This window comes from Sceloporus undulatus, chromosome 6, assembly GCF_019175285.1.
Source record: "Sceloporus undulatus isolate JIND9_A2432 ecotype Alabama chromosome 6, SceUnd_v1.1, whole genome shotgun sequence".
NCBI classification, from domain to species: Eukaryota; Metazoa; Chordata; class Lepidosauria; order Squamata; family Phrynosomatidae; genus Sceloporus; species Sceloporus undulatus.
In genome coordinates, this window is record NC_056527.1 from 46,193,303 (window position 1) to 46,209,414 (window position 16,112).

At 39.4% G+C, this 16,112-nt stretch overlaps 2 protein-coding genes across 4 annotated transcripts in view; one reads left to right on the forward strand and one right to left on the reverse strand.

The window, feature by feature from the left end:
- KCNH8 (potassium voltage-gated channel subfamily H member 8) overlaps positions 1–16,112 on the forward strand; it is a 214,237-nt gene that overhangs the window by 15,880 nt on the left and 182,245 nt on the right. The window lies entirely within an intron of this gene.
- On the reverse strand, positions 2,435–2,785 carry LOC121935632 (60S ribosomal protein L30-like). Its single transcript, XM_042477364.1, has one exon. It carries the CDS (start codon positions 2,783–2,785, stop codon positions 2,435–2,437), a length of 351 nt encoding a protein of 116 aa, XP_042333298.1.

Sequence of the window (16,112 nt, forward strand, 5' to 3'; positions counted from 1 at the left end):
ATTAGCCTGGCATGACATGTTTTTGAGAAACCCATATTGATTTTTTTGTCTTCCACATGCTTACAGATCTGCTCTAGAATTTTTCCTGATATTGTTTTTATGCAAACTGGGAAGTATTTATTTGGGTCCTCTTTTTTACCCTTTTTGATAATGGGGACAGCATTGCCCTCCTCCAGTCCACTGGGACTTCTCCAGTTCTCCAGGAATTGTCAAAGATTATTGCTAGCGGCCCTGAGATTACTTTTGCCAGTAATTTTGATATCCTTGGATGTAATTCATCTGGCCCTGGAGATTTGAATTCATTTAGATTAGCTATGCATTCCTGTACTACCTCTTTACTTATTCTGTGTTGCATTTCCCCTACTGTGTCCACTGCTCCACATTCCTCAGGTTGAACACCCTTTTCCTTTTCCGAGAAGACTAAGGCAAAGAAGGTGTTGAGTAGTTCTGTCTTTTCTTGGTCCCCTGTTAGCATTTCACCATCTTCTCCAGGCAATGGTCCTACCATTTCCTTCTTCTTCCTTTTTCTATGGATGTAACTAAAAAACCCATTTTATGGTCCTTAATCTCTCTAGCAAGCCTGAGCTCATTCTGCATTTTAGCTTTTCTGACTTTCCTTAGCATATGCTAGCTGTTTGTTTAAATTCTTCTTTGGTGATTTCCCCCTTCATTTACAATAATTTGAAATGTGGTCCTGGAGAAAGTTCGATGGATACTGTGCACTGCTAAAAAGACAAATAAACCAGCCCTAGACCAAATCAAGCCTGAACTCATCCCAGAAGCTGAAATAAACATTAAAGCGACAATACCAATTACATTTCAGAATCTAGGGGCCCCTACCTGTTGGCTGGCAGGGGGAGCAATTTTCCCCCAATTTCTACCTAGTAATGTTAAAATGTTTCAGATTCTTACAAAGGTGAGTAACAAGAAAGAGAAATGGTTGGAAAAAAACTCCAGCTGCTCTTTCCAGATTGTGTGTTTGGCTTAATTGTACCCAGACAACTGTGTGCATCTCAACTCCTGCATTTCTGTAAATGATACATTTTAATAACAGTTTACTGTACATTTTCTGACATAATGGCTAACATTAGCTAAATGTAGCCACTTTGACAAAGTAAATTATTCTTTGGAGGCCTGTGATTCTTGGGAATTTCCTGGGAAGTAAGCATAACAAAAATACAAGACAGAAATCACTAACAGTACAGACTTTTTATGACTGTCTACATGCCAGTGATGATATCTGTGCTTATGGGGCCAAGGGCAAACAGGAATGACTGTTTGCTCCACTGGCCTTCCTTGGGATACTAGCAGGTGGAGCGGGGATGTCTCAAACCTCTACAGACTAGACATGGGCTAGCTTACCCTCCCCAAATGATTAAGCAAAATTGGACCACCAAGACTTCTGTGTATTTGAGCTTTCTCAGGAAATATCACTCAGAAGTGATCCAGATGGTCATAATTTTGCTGTGGTTTTCATAGACTGTTACCAGCTTCAGTGGGGGTTGGGGTGATGATCATTTCCTTGAGGCAACACACTATTTTTTCACCAGTTTGTAAAACAATGCTGGCAAATAGTCATAATTAATAATGACCTGCCTGTCAGTGTTGAGCACACTCCACGTACACTTAAAAATAGTTATGGGCCCTCATTGCCAAGTGCTTTGCCCCTGCAAGATCAACATAGCTCTGCCCTTACATAATTATATTTGATATTGTATAATGTACAGATGTCCCCACCTTTTGACACCTCACCTTCTGATGATGCAGTCTCAGCCCTTCTTAATTATACCCAGAACCCATATATTCAACGTGGTTCACTCTTTTAACCACATGTTGAATTAATGGGGCCTGGTAATGCAGTATTGAATTTTGTTTGTTTGTTTGTTTGTTTGTTTGTTTGAATCATAGATTTGGAAGAGACCACAAGGGCCACCCAGTCCAACCCCCTGCCATTCAGGAAATCTCAAAGCATCCCCTGCAGATGGCCATCCAGCCTCTGTTTAAAGACCTCCAAGGAAGAAGACTCCTCCACATTCTGAGGGAGTGTGTTCCACTGTCAAACAGCCCTTACTACCAGAAAGTTCCTCCTAATGTTGAGGTGGAATCTCCTTTCCTGTAGTTTGCATCTGGGTCCTCTTCCCTGGAGCAGCAAAAAACAAGCTTGATCCCATCCTCAATATGACACCCCTTCAAATATTTAAACAGAGCTATCATATCACCTCTTAACTTTCTCTTCTCCAGACTAAACATACCCAGTTCCCTAAGTTGTTCTTCACAGGGCATGGTTTCCAGCCCCTTCACCATTTTAGTCGCCCTCCTTTGGACACACTCCAGTTTCTCAATATAGTTTTTGAATGTTGAGAAACTGGAGCAGGTGCAAAGGAGTTTGAGTTATAACAAATTTTGTTACATAAAATTTAAACTTCTGTCATGTTTACTTTTCAGTGGTTTGCTCTGGCATGCTTCCAATGACGAAAGAGTCACCTGGATCAACTATGTCCAATGTAGATACTGTGCAGTACTTTCCACAAGCTGTATCCAATTCAGTATTGCTGCTATTGTTGTGGTGCACATCAGTCTTGGGCAATATACTATAGAACTCAGTGTCTGATTTCCTCAAAAGAGGACAATTGTGGGCTAAGATGAGCACCTTGGCTTTGCCCTGCTGGATCCTTTTCAGAGTCTGCTTGTATCTGAGTACATATTCACTACTTTGCATAGCCAGTTGAAGTCTAGAGTTTATGAATTCCAGAACCTTTATTTTTGTCTTCTTTCCAACCACCATCTTAAAGACTATGGGTGGGGTGTCTCCTGGGTAGACTCCACGTTTTCCATCACACTGCCCTACCAAGGAAACAGTGGGAAAACATGAGTGCCCCAAAGTATCATTTTGTTTGTTTGTTTATTTATCTATGCTGCCTTTTTCCCAAAAGGGACCCAATGGGGCCCAGAAACTAAAACACATTAAAAATCTGTTACAATTAAACAATTAAAACTTCACATAAAAACAATATAAAATTACAAACACTAAAACCATAATAAAAACATGATACCCAACCCATATAACAAACACCACATATAAAAAGGCATCCCATGATCACACATTAAAACCTGCCTGAATAAAGCTGTTTTTGCTTGCTGATGGAAGGCAAGCAGAGAGGGGGGCCAGCCTTGCTTCCCATGGAAGGGCATTCTACAGGGCAGGAACAGCCACTGAGAAGTCTCTCTCATGTCCTCACCAGGCAAGCCTGTGATGGAGGTGGGATGAGAGAAAGCCTTCTCCTGAAGATCTTAGAACTCTGGTAGGTTCAGGGCAATACGGTTTCTCAAATAGTCTGGACCTAAGCCATGTAGGGCTTTATAGGTCACCACCAGCACTTTGATTTGTGCCCAGAAACGAACCGGTACCTACTGAAGTTGTTTCAACAAGGGAGTTATATACTCCCTATAACTGTTCCCAGACAGTATTCTATCTGCGGCATTGTGAACCCGCTGAAGTTTCTGAGCAGTTTCCAAAGGCAGCACCACATAGTGTGTGTTATAGTAGTCTAAATGGGATGTAATCAAGATGTATGTCACTGTAGCCAGATCTGGCATCTCAAGAAACAGGTGCAGCTGTGCACTATTTTTAACTGTGTGAATGCATTCCTGGCCACTGCTGAAACCTGGGCATCCCAGTTCAGAGTTGAGTCCAGGAACACACCCAAGTTGCAAGCCAGAGATTTCAAGGGGTTGTAATCCCATCCAACACAGGCAAGGTCCCTATTCCCTGATCTGCCTGATCAGGAGTACCTCTGTCTTCTCTGGATTAAGTGTCGATTTGTTTGCCCTCATTCATTCCATTACTGACAGCAGACACAGGTTCAGTACAGAGACAGCTTCCCTGGAATCAGATGGGAAGGAGAGATAGAGTTGGGTGTCATCAGCATACTGGTGACACCTCACCCCAAAACTCTGGATGACCTCTCCCAGTGGTTTCATATAGATGTCAAATAACATGGGGGACTGAACAGAACTCTGAGGGACCTGTTCAGGAAAGCAGCCAGCAGCTGATAACGAATCCAAAACAAAAAGACTCCACACAGAATTTGTGGAACCAGTCTTGAAAGGCAAAGGCAAATGAAGTCAGGAATCAGTCTGAGTATAAGCCAAAGGGTTGAGCCAAGAGCGAAGTCAGACAGTCCAGTTCAAGGATTCCAGAAAAGTAGTGTGGTTAAGTCAGTCCGTAGTCAAAATGTTCAAGCCAAGAAATCAATACCAAGTCAGGACACAAAATGTTTTCCCCAGAGAAGTCAGATAGTTTCTGATGAAAGCCCTGGCATGCTTTCCAGCCTTTTATTATCAGCCCTGATTAGTGCAGGTAGTCTTGATAAACTGGCATTTTTCATAAAGCTTCCTTGAGCACTGGAGGCCCACCATTTCAGATCATCTCTGGCTAAAGATAGGCATATGCTCATCCTCATCCTCCTTCTCCATGTCTCCAATATTAGATGGCCCTGCTACCGGGAGGTTTGGCTCCTGATTATCTTCTAAAGCCACAACCTCTGATAGAGCTGTCAGGGCAGAGCCAGGACCAGGCTGAGGCACCAGCTCAGCCTCAGAGTCCTCCTCTGAGTCCTCAGCCAGGCTGGGCATGACAGGACCCCACAGACCAATGACCAGGGGTTGAACAGGAATATCTGAACACCACCTTCTGAGTCCACCCCTCCAAGAAAGAGCAGAACCACTGCATAACAGTGCCCCCAAGCCTCATCCCAGAAAGGCGGTTCAGAAGCATACCATGGTCAATGGTATCAAAAGCTGCTGAGACGTCTAGCAGGACCAACAGGGACACACTCCCTCTGTCCAGTTCCCTGCGGAGGTCATCCATCAAGGCAACCAAAGCTGTCTCTGTCCCATATCCAGGTCCGAAGCCAGATTGAAATGGATCTAGATAATCCATTTTATCCAGAAACCTCTGAAACTGGGAAGCCACCATTCACTCCAAAACCTTGCCCAAGAATGGAATATTAGAGACTGGCCAATAGTTATCCAAAATAGTGGGATCTAGGGAGGTCTTTTTCATTAACAGCCTCACCACAGCCTCCTTTAGGCAGGATGAAAATCTGCCTTGCTGCAGTGAAGCGTTCACCACTCCCTTTACCCACTCAGCCTGTCCCTCTCTAGCTGTTTTCAGAAGCCAGGAAGGGCAAGGGTCCAGAATGCAAGTGATGGCCCTCCCTTCTCCACAGATCCTCAGGCTGCACAAAATGAAACTTATCCAATAATACAGGACAATCAAGTGCCAAGATTACATCCGCTGGACCTGTGTCAACTACAAAACCCAAGTCAGCATCAGTTTCTCAAGCCCCCACCCTTTCCTCTGTCGATGAAAGATACATTTCTCCCAATTACGAATCACAAGGCAGGCACAAATCATATCATTAACAGCACTCCTCAGAACAGTGATAGAGGCATTGTGCACTTATTCTACAAATTAGGGACCAGAGGAGACAATGGTCCTGTAGTCATTTTGACCCATTAGCTAAGACAAGTTTTTCCTTTTCAGAAGAATGAAAGTACAGAATATAACTTTTTAGTTCTAATTTTTCTCTTAATAGTTATAGCAGTGAAAGAGTTAATGTGCTGATTTGAGCTGTGCCTTGCGCTGCTGCCTTTCCCTCTTCTGCTGGTGTAGAGGCAATTATGAGGTTAAAAATATAATTTTGTATCACAGGCCAGCAGCATCTAGCATTCTGGTGCTTGAGGAACTCATGCACCCAGCATCCTTTTTAAAAGCAGCTGGAAACACAACAATTTTGGTCACTGGTAGAATTTTTCCTTGGCTAGCCAGGCTTATGTATTAGTTTTCCTTAGGTCATTTTCATATCACAGCCAGGCAAATGGGAGAATTAACTTCAAAGTTGATAGTACAAGGTCTAGGTGTTAATTACTGCAGGAAAGAATATTGCTCTTTTCTCAATAGGCATTGTTTCACTTAACTAGGTAGTTTGCAGCCACTGATAGGAGGAAGTGTGTTGAGAGTAAGGAGACAAAAGACCTATAATGGTTTAGGGATGCTATGATGTTTCCTGAGAGGCATGACTAATCTTTAGTATACTCTCAACTTTCCCGGGGTCATTTTCTGGTTTGTAGTACATCAGAAGCACAAAGGATTATAAAGGATTTCTCAATTTCAGAGTGTAGCCGTGATCTTCCAAATATATAAAAGATGGAGAGAATTGTTAATATTCACACCCCCAGATTCTTTAAGACTCAGATGCCCAGATTGATTTGCAGATGCCTAAATGTACTCTGATAGTTGGAGTCCCAGATGTAGTGATGGCACCAAGCTCCTTATATTGTTAACATTATCCACGAATGCACACATTTATTTATTGTTTTTTCACTATCATATCTTATCAGACAAATGATAATTTTTACACGGTTTTCTAATTCCAATAAAAATGTGTCATAAACAAACAAACCCGTAAGCTTCAGAGTCTGTGAGGCTCCTGTAAATTTTCATTGCTCTCTTTACTGGCCAAATTTTGTGCTCCATCTAGGATAACCGAGATGACCATGACACTTAAAAGTCTGCCCAATTTTTTTGCCAAAAACTGAGGTCTGCTAGAAGGTCCTCCTCTGTTTTCATTCTCTTGGAACAATACACTATGGGAAGGATATGTCTCCTCTGTTGTGTCACCCCAGTTATAGAATATCTCGTCTATAGAGGCCTGATTAATATCAGCACTGCTCTCATCCCAGGACCAAATAAAAACATGACTATTAACTAACACATTTGTGTCATGATTGAATTCATCCATATTTGCACCTGTGAAGGTTTTTCAGTTGTTTTAACTACTTTAGAATGGTCCTATTTTAAGTGTAAATTGGTTTAATTTGCTTTTAGCCTTTAAATTATTTTTATTGTTTTAAATTCTGTTAAACTCTTCAAATTGATTTAATGGGACACCAGTTGATGATCCTCAGATACAGGGCATGATATACATATTTTAATTAATTAATTAATTAATTAATTAATTAGCTATCCCTCATGACAAGGGATCTCTTGCTGAGATGGGAAGCTTCCTACTGCAGTTTTAGTGATCCCAATTCAGATGTCAGAAGGATGTTTCTGGTTCAAGAATATTCTCAAAACTGTGCAAATGTCAATCTGAATATTCAATCAGGTTCCAGCCCATCATTCTTAATACATTTTGCAATGGCAAACTGTAAAACAAAAGGCGCATCTACACTGTAGAAATAATGTAGTTTGACACCACTTTAAGTGCTACATCTCCCAGGAATCCTGAGATCTGTAATTTTACAAGGAGGTCGTTCCCACTCGCTTACACACCGGTTTACAAATCGAATCCAAGGTGTATTGTTCTCAATCAATCCCGAATTAACTCTAGAACAGTTCTAGATAAACCCACAATCATTCCCACTGCGATTCGAATCTGATTCGAATCATAACATTTAACCCGGATTAGAAGCCTATAAACTGGCGTAAAAAAATACTAGGGTCTACCCTAGTATTATCCCTTGATCCGAGATAGGAATCGCTGTATTTAAATGGAAACATTTCAGTGTCTGATTCGGGTTCCACAGGATGGGAGGAGCAGCGCTCAAGGGGCTGGCCTGGGGGTGTCGCCCTCTTTGGTTTCTTTCTGCATTGCCGGCGCCATTTTCTTCTATTCACATAATAGCCTTTCCTCTGGTGGATTGCAACCTCCCCTCTGCTCCTCTTTCATAGACCGATGTGTGAGGAGAGCCATTGAACACCATTTTTAACTATTCTTTTTTTCTTTGTCACCTCTGCCTGAGCACCAGATGGGCTTTGGAGGACAGCCCAGAGATCAATGGGTCAGGCAAAGCGAATTTGGGGAACTGAGGCTCTTTCCAGAGGAACTATGGGATGGGTTTTGCAGGACTTCCCTGCTTCATGGCTCCCAAGACAGCCCAGGGAGCAATCTTCCCCAAAGATTCTTTCCCCATGGAGTGGCCAAAGTGAATTTGGGGAACCTAGACTCTTTCCAGAGGAACTATGGGATGGGTTTTGCAGGACTTCCCTGCTTCATGGCTCCCAAGACAGCCCAGGGAGCAATCTTCCCCAAAGATTCTCTCCCCATGGGGCGGCCAAAGCGAATTTGGGGAACCGAGGCTCTTTCCAGAGGAACTATGGGATGGTTGTGTTTGTTGTGTTTGCGAGACATTTATCCTCCTCTGCCAGAGAGTGCTGGTGCCATAATAAATTACCATTCCCAGGATTCCCTAGCACTGAGTTATGGCAGTTAATATTGGGAGACACAGAAGAGGACGAATAAGCGCCTCCTGATTGGCTCTTTTTAAAAAAAAACGCAAAATTTATAAACAATTAAAAACGACCAGGTAGCGGGAACGCAGGTACAAGCTACATCGGTGTAGATTACTCCAAATTAATGTGACGTCATGATGACGTCGCTTTGATTGACAGCTGAAACAAGTGAATGTGAACGAAAAAGTAACCAAACCGGTTTAAATATACACCGATTCATCCTTGAATGGGAACGAAACAGGGTCAATTACAGCGAATTAAAATAAAACGTTACGTAAATGGGAACGATACAAATAAAGCGATTTGAAAAGTGGGATAACACTCGCTTTATTTTGAATCACTTTAAAACGAACCGCTGTATTTAAATTCGTTTTAAATTGCAAGTGGGAACGCCCCTCAAATGTTTAATCTTCTCTGCCAAAGAGTGCTGGTGCTTCACAAAACCACAAATCCCAGGATGGCACTTTGGCAGTTAAAGTGGTGTCACACTGCATAATTTCTACAGTGTAGATTTGCCTAAATAAATCTGTGTTTGTTTATCAGAGAAAATCCTCGTGAATACGTTCATTCTTTCTCTTTTTCTGACATTTATTCTTCATTTCAGTGACTCGAGAGAATAATTGCTTGGCAGATATGTTCAGGAATACACTGGGCAGAGTATACTTGCACACAATTGGTTTGCTGCATTTTTTTAGTTTTATATTTTTAAAATAAAACATGAACACACACCAAAAACATTTAAAAAAAACCAAACTGCAAGAAGGGAATCAACCAAGCTGTGCTCAGTTATGAGGATAATGGTTTCCATAATTATCAGCTATGTTCTAGCAGTTATATTCTGTAATTTTCTTCAATTATTTTGCTTTATGATCCTTCAATTCCTCTTTTCACATTAAAGCTGAAACAGGTTCAAGGGCTGTCTGCCACTGAACATCAGTTGCTGCACAGCAGCAGTTTGACTATTGCCTTTATGCCATATCTGCTGTCTTCTCCAAGGCAGCTGGGTTAGCCACTGTTGAAAATGGGAAAAGATGAATCTTTGGTATCATCCAAAAGGTTCTACTTTATGTCACTATGAAAGCAACAACAATCTTCAGGATTTTGTGTCACTTGATGGTTTGCTTGATCATGTTTCTAGTCCAGCATATCAATATTAATAGCATGTACATTTCTGTACTACTTATCAGTGAACTCAGCATTCTCTAAACGGTTTACAGTTTGTAAGACAATTGTATTCAAATATCATACCCCTACCATTTAGGATATTTACACCTAAATTCAAACCATATAGTTACAAATTGTTCCACAATGAGCAGAAAACCCAGTAGAATATCTCCCAAATGAACATGCTCAAGTCTAAATTATCAACTGTCCACTTTTTTTTTACTACTTGCCAAAAGTTTCTTAAACCTATCACCCTTGCTACTTACCTCTCTCCTCCTCCTCCTTTTTTTTCATCCTGGAAGCTTTCCTGCCATCTCAGGGTTTATTACTCTGGCATGCCTTGCTCTCAAGTGAAGCCACTTACTCAATATTTGAATGGCTGATTGCTCAAAGCAATCCTGAAAACACAAACCCCAGTCTCCCACAGCAGTCTACAATACAGGCTTTCATGCTGACTCCATTATCTCTCCAGACCAGACTGCCTTCCTTTAACAAAGACATAGAGGAGGGATGATGATACCTATTATTGGAGCAACTTCTGTTGGTGAGAGCATAACACTCCCCAGCAGATGTTTTCATAGGAGCAATGCCTTAGGTATCTCATAATTTCACTTTCCTTGTCATGAGTTGTTTTGTTTTGTTTCAGACAGGGTTCACAGGCTTTTTATACCCAGCAGCTAAAGCTGCTTTCCCCAACATGGACATGTAGCAGGGCTGCAATTTTTAATTGACTGATTGGTTATTCAGTTAAAAAACATCTAATTGACTAAAAAATCTGTCCTATTTAATTTTTTTTGAATATTTTTTTACAGCACAGAAATCTCAGAAAATACCATCCAAGATAATGTCCACAAATATATCATCTAACAAACATATTATCTAAAAAACAAGGATTATATCATCCACTTTTGCTATGAAGAAAATTGCAGGTTAAGTGTTGGAATGAGAAAGGGGATTAATCTACATGCTTTATAGATGCACTGTTCCTGCTCCTCAGTCACTTTTCTTGTAAACATGTAGGTAGAGACCCAATCCAAATCAGTCCTATTGTGCAAAGATAGGGGAGTTTAAAGACCCATGTGATTTAGCATTTGAATATTGGACTAGGATTCTAGGACACCAGGGTTTGAATCTCCACTTGTTCATGGAAAACACCGAGTGGTCTTGGACAAGTCATACTCTTGATGATCATGTATATGGGATTTGATATCAACTTTGAATTTCAGAACAGTTTCTCAATATATTCTGTATGTTACTTAAGGTTGCTTGGATTGCGCTCGCTGCTTTCTGAAGACATAGTCCCAAAAATACTTTAAAGAAAGAAAATTAGAGAGTTTCAATGAGTTTCCAGTGCCTTTTTTAATGGAGAAAACTCAACTTGGGTAAACATTGCATCTTTGGAACTTCTCACTAGTGGTAGAATATTGTTTTTAATCCATTTGAAATATTCTTCAAATTTAATCAACAGATAGATCATCTAATTACAGCTCATTCAATTTAATGATTAAAAATAGTTTGCAGCTTGAAAAAGCAGTGTAGGGGAAAGTTATCCATTTTCAAATTAGGTAACATTACCAAGGGTCAGGCGGTTTCCCAGCAGACAATGGATCACTGGTTAAACAGACACAAATCCTCCTCACATATCCTCCCATCCTTGCCATTCACCAACAGACCAACACACAGATTAACATGTAAATCACTTCTTCCTAACCAAGGGTCACACAGTATATATACCCCACACACCTCCATGCCACCATTCTCTGAAGATGCCAGCCACAGATGCAGGCAAAACACCAGGAATAAATTCTTCCAGAACACAGCAACATAGCCCAAAAACCCTAATTTTACAACTCTTTTTTCTGGTCTTCTGTTCTTTTTTGCCTTGGTCCAAGATGGATGCAGGTTCATAATATTTATAAAGTTCTTATAGATTATATAAAGTATGGGGATGGGATACTGGCAATCATGTTTTCTTGATATAATTTCCATCTGCCTCATTGGGTGCTACAGCTTCCTATGTGGATGTATTCTGTGGCCATTTATGTAATCATAATTTATATGCACACACAGTAAAGCAGTGTATTGATAAACATTTATGATTAATTTCATATAGATCTGTAGAACATTAATATTGATATTGCATTAACATGTATATTAATAAACAATTGTTACCAATTACTATTTGACAGATGACGTATAATTGTTTTCTTAACTATGGTAGCCCTAAAAATAATCCGAAGGTACTAATTACTTCCTTTGAAAGAATGTCATTCATATTAGTTTATCAGTCAATTCTTAACTCACTAGGAGTCTAATTAAATAGCTGCAGAACTCTACAGCAATAGTAAAGAAGCTGGCTCTTTAGACCGAAGTGGCTCTTGAAATCTTTCAGCTTATGTTTGCCAGTAATTAGTTTGGGACAAAAAGATAAACTAAGCATCTATTTTTGAGACCTGCTAAGTAGAATTGGTACAAAATCCTTACTGCTTTACTGTCATATATGTTACTTGAAATTAAACCCTCTTGATTTCAAAGAGACCTTCAGCCAATTTATTGTTCTTCTCAGGAAGTTATTACAGCTTCAGACACACAGCTTCTAAATAACACTTACATACTACCCTTCCATTCCCAATGTGTAGTAAATGTTGCTGCTGCAGTCTTTTTTTAAAAAAAAGGTATAGTACTATAAAACATGTTAGCCATTTATTTTTTATAATAAGATTGCCTAGTAAGTGTGTCTATTCCTGCTATTTTCTTTCCAAAGGCTTTTAGGACAAGGAGAGCAATAAATATCAGAGCATAAATAATCTGCCATTATACAACCAATTCATAAATAACACATGAATCCTGATGTGAAAGACAGCACGGAACGTCCAACTGGGTACCCTTTTAAACTGTTGACAGCCACAACAAAACTTAGCAAGTTTTTGATTTTCCTTTTTGCAATATTTAGAAGCTTACATAATTAGTTGATAAACTGAATGACTGAGTGAGGGGTGTGAAAAAGAGTACCTTAGGGCACTACCTGCTGTAAATGCACACATATAATATCTTTCCTTTGATATTGCAGTCTTTTGTCAGATAATTCATGTACTCACAGCAGTTTTGCCTAAAATGTGGGTATTTGGAATATAAATGTATATATTTGAAAAATCAAGTCCAACATCTTATTTAAAAATTCAGGTAGAAAGTTATGAAACACAAACAATGAAAAAGATATATTCAAACTTCGCTTCCTACTAGCTCAGTAACATCCATCAAATCCAGTACAAATGAAAAGAGCTACTGTCTTTCCATATGGAGGCTGTTTTCACATCACAGTTATTACTATGACTTGCCAATTTCCATGCCAGTAGCAGATGTTGTTACAAATAAGTATTGCACAACTGAAATGTTCTATGTGGTAAGCTGGTTTTACATGTTGTGAAGAGAGTATAGAATCTCAACTGTTCAAATACCCTCATGTGGAAAAGGCAATATGTCAAGCAGTGATGGGCAATCTTTGGCCCTTTACATTTTTTTTGGAATTCACCTCTTAGAAGAGGTGAATTACATATAGTGAGTAATTATGGAAGTTGCTGTCAAAAACAGGACCAATGTTTCCCCACCCCTATCCTTTTCAGAAGTTTCTTCCATGTTCTTAGTGAAAGTGTCCTATCCTAAACATTAACAGTATTTGTACCAAATCATATTGATCTGAAGGAGGGAGTCAAGGAAAAGTTGCCTAGATGTCTATAGGTACCTTTGTGCATTTAGGAGTCCAGTAATAGTGGGATCCTGCTTGTGTAGAGGAGCCTGAGTGTACAGCTTGCATTAAAAAGAGCAAACTGTTCGAATTTTTAGCAGCGATCAAGGCTTTCAGTTGGGGTGGACCTTTGGGATTCCTGTTCTCAGCTAACCTCTCTATCCTACAGGAATGTCTATTTTTCTAGCCAAGTCTTTCTTTCCCACACATGTTTACAAAAATGTATTCTACAGATACATAAAGTGAAAATTAAAGACAATGTCCTTTGATGACCAGCCAAGTCCATTCTTTAGACATTCAGTCAGTGATATCCTAATTTATCTTCTCTCCTGCCTTGTTCTAGTCCATGAAAAATTGTGTTATGATAAATTCATCCATCCATGATCTTGGAAGATCATTTGTTGTTTCTGTTACAAAACAAGTTCTTGGGCAATACAGCAATGCCACAGAATAGACATCTAACATTTTATACTATGGAATGAAGTATGATTTCTAGAAAGTTGTAGTGCTTCTGCCACCAGAAAATTGGTAGTCTTTAAGATGTCTGAAGAAAAACATTCTCAAATCTGGAGTCTATACTGTGGGTTAGAAGTCATATGCAGACTTGGGCTGATTAGAGACTGTACATGACTAGAAGCACTCCAAGAAGCAGCAGTGGTCTCTTAAGGTGTTTCTGTATGCTGTTAACCTTGTTTTGCCTATGCGCATACAACTGAAAGTAAGGTGTTTATACAATTTAAATTAGTTATTGTTTGCATTTATGCTCTACAGAGTGATACAAATCTAAATTTTGTATTCTGGTATCACTGTGTAATAATATTATTCTCTTCCTTCTGTCTTAGCATCCATCTGTATGTATTTGTATCAATTATCTGAGTACTACAATAACTAAACAAGATGAAAAATTACAGAAATAATGTTTGTGATCCTCTCTTCCCCATTATAGTTTCCTCTACACAATTTGGAATAAATCTCCCCTCCCCAGTTTTCAAAGTAGTGTTCTACTTTGTGATGAGCAGTCCTCTCTTTGGAGGACTTTCAAAGGGCAGACCTCATATGAAAATATTTTCTGTCTGAAGAGCTGTGCAATTTATGTCTGATTTAAAGTAACGAACCACAGGAAGAGAGCTGCCAGTGTTGTCTGTTCACAGTTAGCAGTTTGGTAGACTGGCAGGTAGGAGCATATGCCGCCTGATCACTGTATCCCTAGTAGACTGACATGTACTATAGTTCTCTTTAAATTATAGTAATTATTTCTAAATTAGTGACAATATGTGTATTATGCTTATGACCATTTAAAGCAAAAATACCTATTTTTGGCAATTAATTACTTCAGTTCCATCCCAGATTGGTCAGGAGCATACTCTCCATCCTCCAGGGAATCATTGGGGGGGGGGGCATGGGCAGCTGCAGAGTGGAGAAGTATACAGGAAACTTTTCTTTTATAAGCTTCCTTTTGTAGCATCTAAGTATGTTCAGAATTATATCTCTATATCTCTGTGTCAACTGGGGATAATACTTCATGGACCTGATAAAGTAGCATCTTACCTATAAAGATTTACGGGGTCTTTTACATATGGGCTCACAAGAGGAGAATCCATACCTCTCAATAGCTCATTGTGAACAACTTGCCATGCTTTGCAAATAAAATCACTCAGCTCTATTCTGACTTGGACACTATAATTAATACAGATCAATCAAATGTAATTTCTGTCTGGAAATTACTCTGGAACTCCCTCTGCATAAAGCTAGATTGTCAGCCTCCTTACTACCTTTCCCCAAGTAGATGAAGACCCTTTTTTCAGCAAACCTTTCAGGGCTGATTGCTTAGGGAAAACAGGCCTCACATAATGGCTGGATTGTCTATTTGCTGCTTTCTTTTTAATTGTTCATGTTTTTTAACAGATTTTAATTTTTAATAGTTTAATTACACTTTTAACTTTTGTATATTGTGATTTTTTTTTACCTTTGTTTACTATTGTATGCTACCTTGAATCTGGAAAAGGAAACAACAACAACAACAACAGGATGATGTCTTTTTAAAGTGCCACAGAACTCTGCCTAATTTCATGGTTGTTGATAAACTGGAAGAACTATAACCTTCTGAACACTAAGTGTAATTACGTAATGTATTCATTGAATAGCTATGAACTTTCCTTTTTGAAGAATATTTGCTAAAATTGGCTAGTTCCCAATTACATGGATTTAACCTGACATATTGCTCCTGTATCTTTTTCTGGAATTTAAATACATAATTTCCTTTTCATGAATTTAATTGGTTAGAGATCACAGCCATCTTTATTGTAGAGAATTTTAATTACTCTTTTTTCCCACTGGCATGTGGTTATAGACTTCAAGTTATGTATATTGTATGCTGCGTAATTAATTACTCTGGTATTTCAATTCAGTATTAAATATTTTTCTGCTGAGTACCCTTTGCATTGTAGAGAGAAGCCAAGTAACAATTTAATGACATTCAACAACCAACAGATTAAATTTGAATTACAATAAAAGGCAAAAAGAGTGAGTGAAATTAGGACAATTAGTATGATATATGTATAAGGGTAGATCCCTCACCCCAACACTATTTTCATTTGGTGACAACCCACCAGTGCAACTTTGAGTAGAAATGGAGGGGGGAAAATAAGAATATTTATCAGCCTTAATAACAATATTAGTCATTGCCAAGTACTCCCTGTGTTCCTGAGTGGGTTATGGCTTTTACTGATGACTATGGCGGCCATGGGCCTGTCCCAGCTGATACAGGGTCCTACGCATTGCGCGGGTAATACGCTCGATTTGGTCTTCTGTTCGGAGGCGGAAAATCCGTGGGTGGAAATTGCTAATATTTCCCCCTTGTCATGGACGGATCATTTCCTGGTAGAGGTGAAAATCAAGGCTTCT

Bases quoted from the DNA above. Each gene is read 5' to 3' on its own strand.
- LOC121935632 (XM_042477364.1), bottom strand. From the start codon at position 2,785: ATGGTGGTTGGAAAGAAGACAAAAATAAAGGTTCTGGAATTCATAAAC.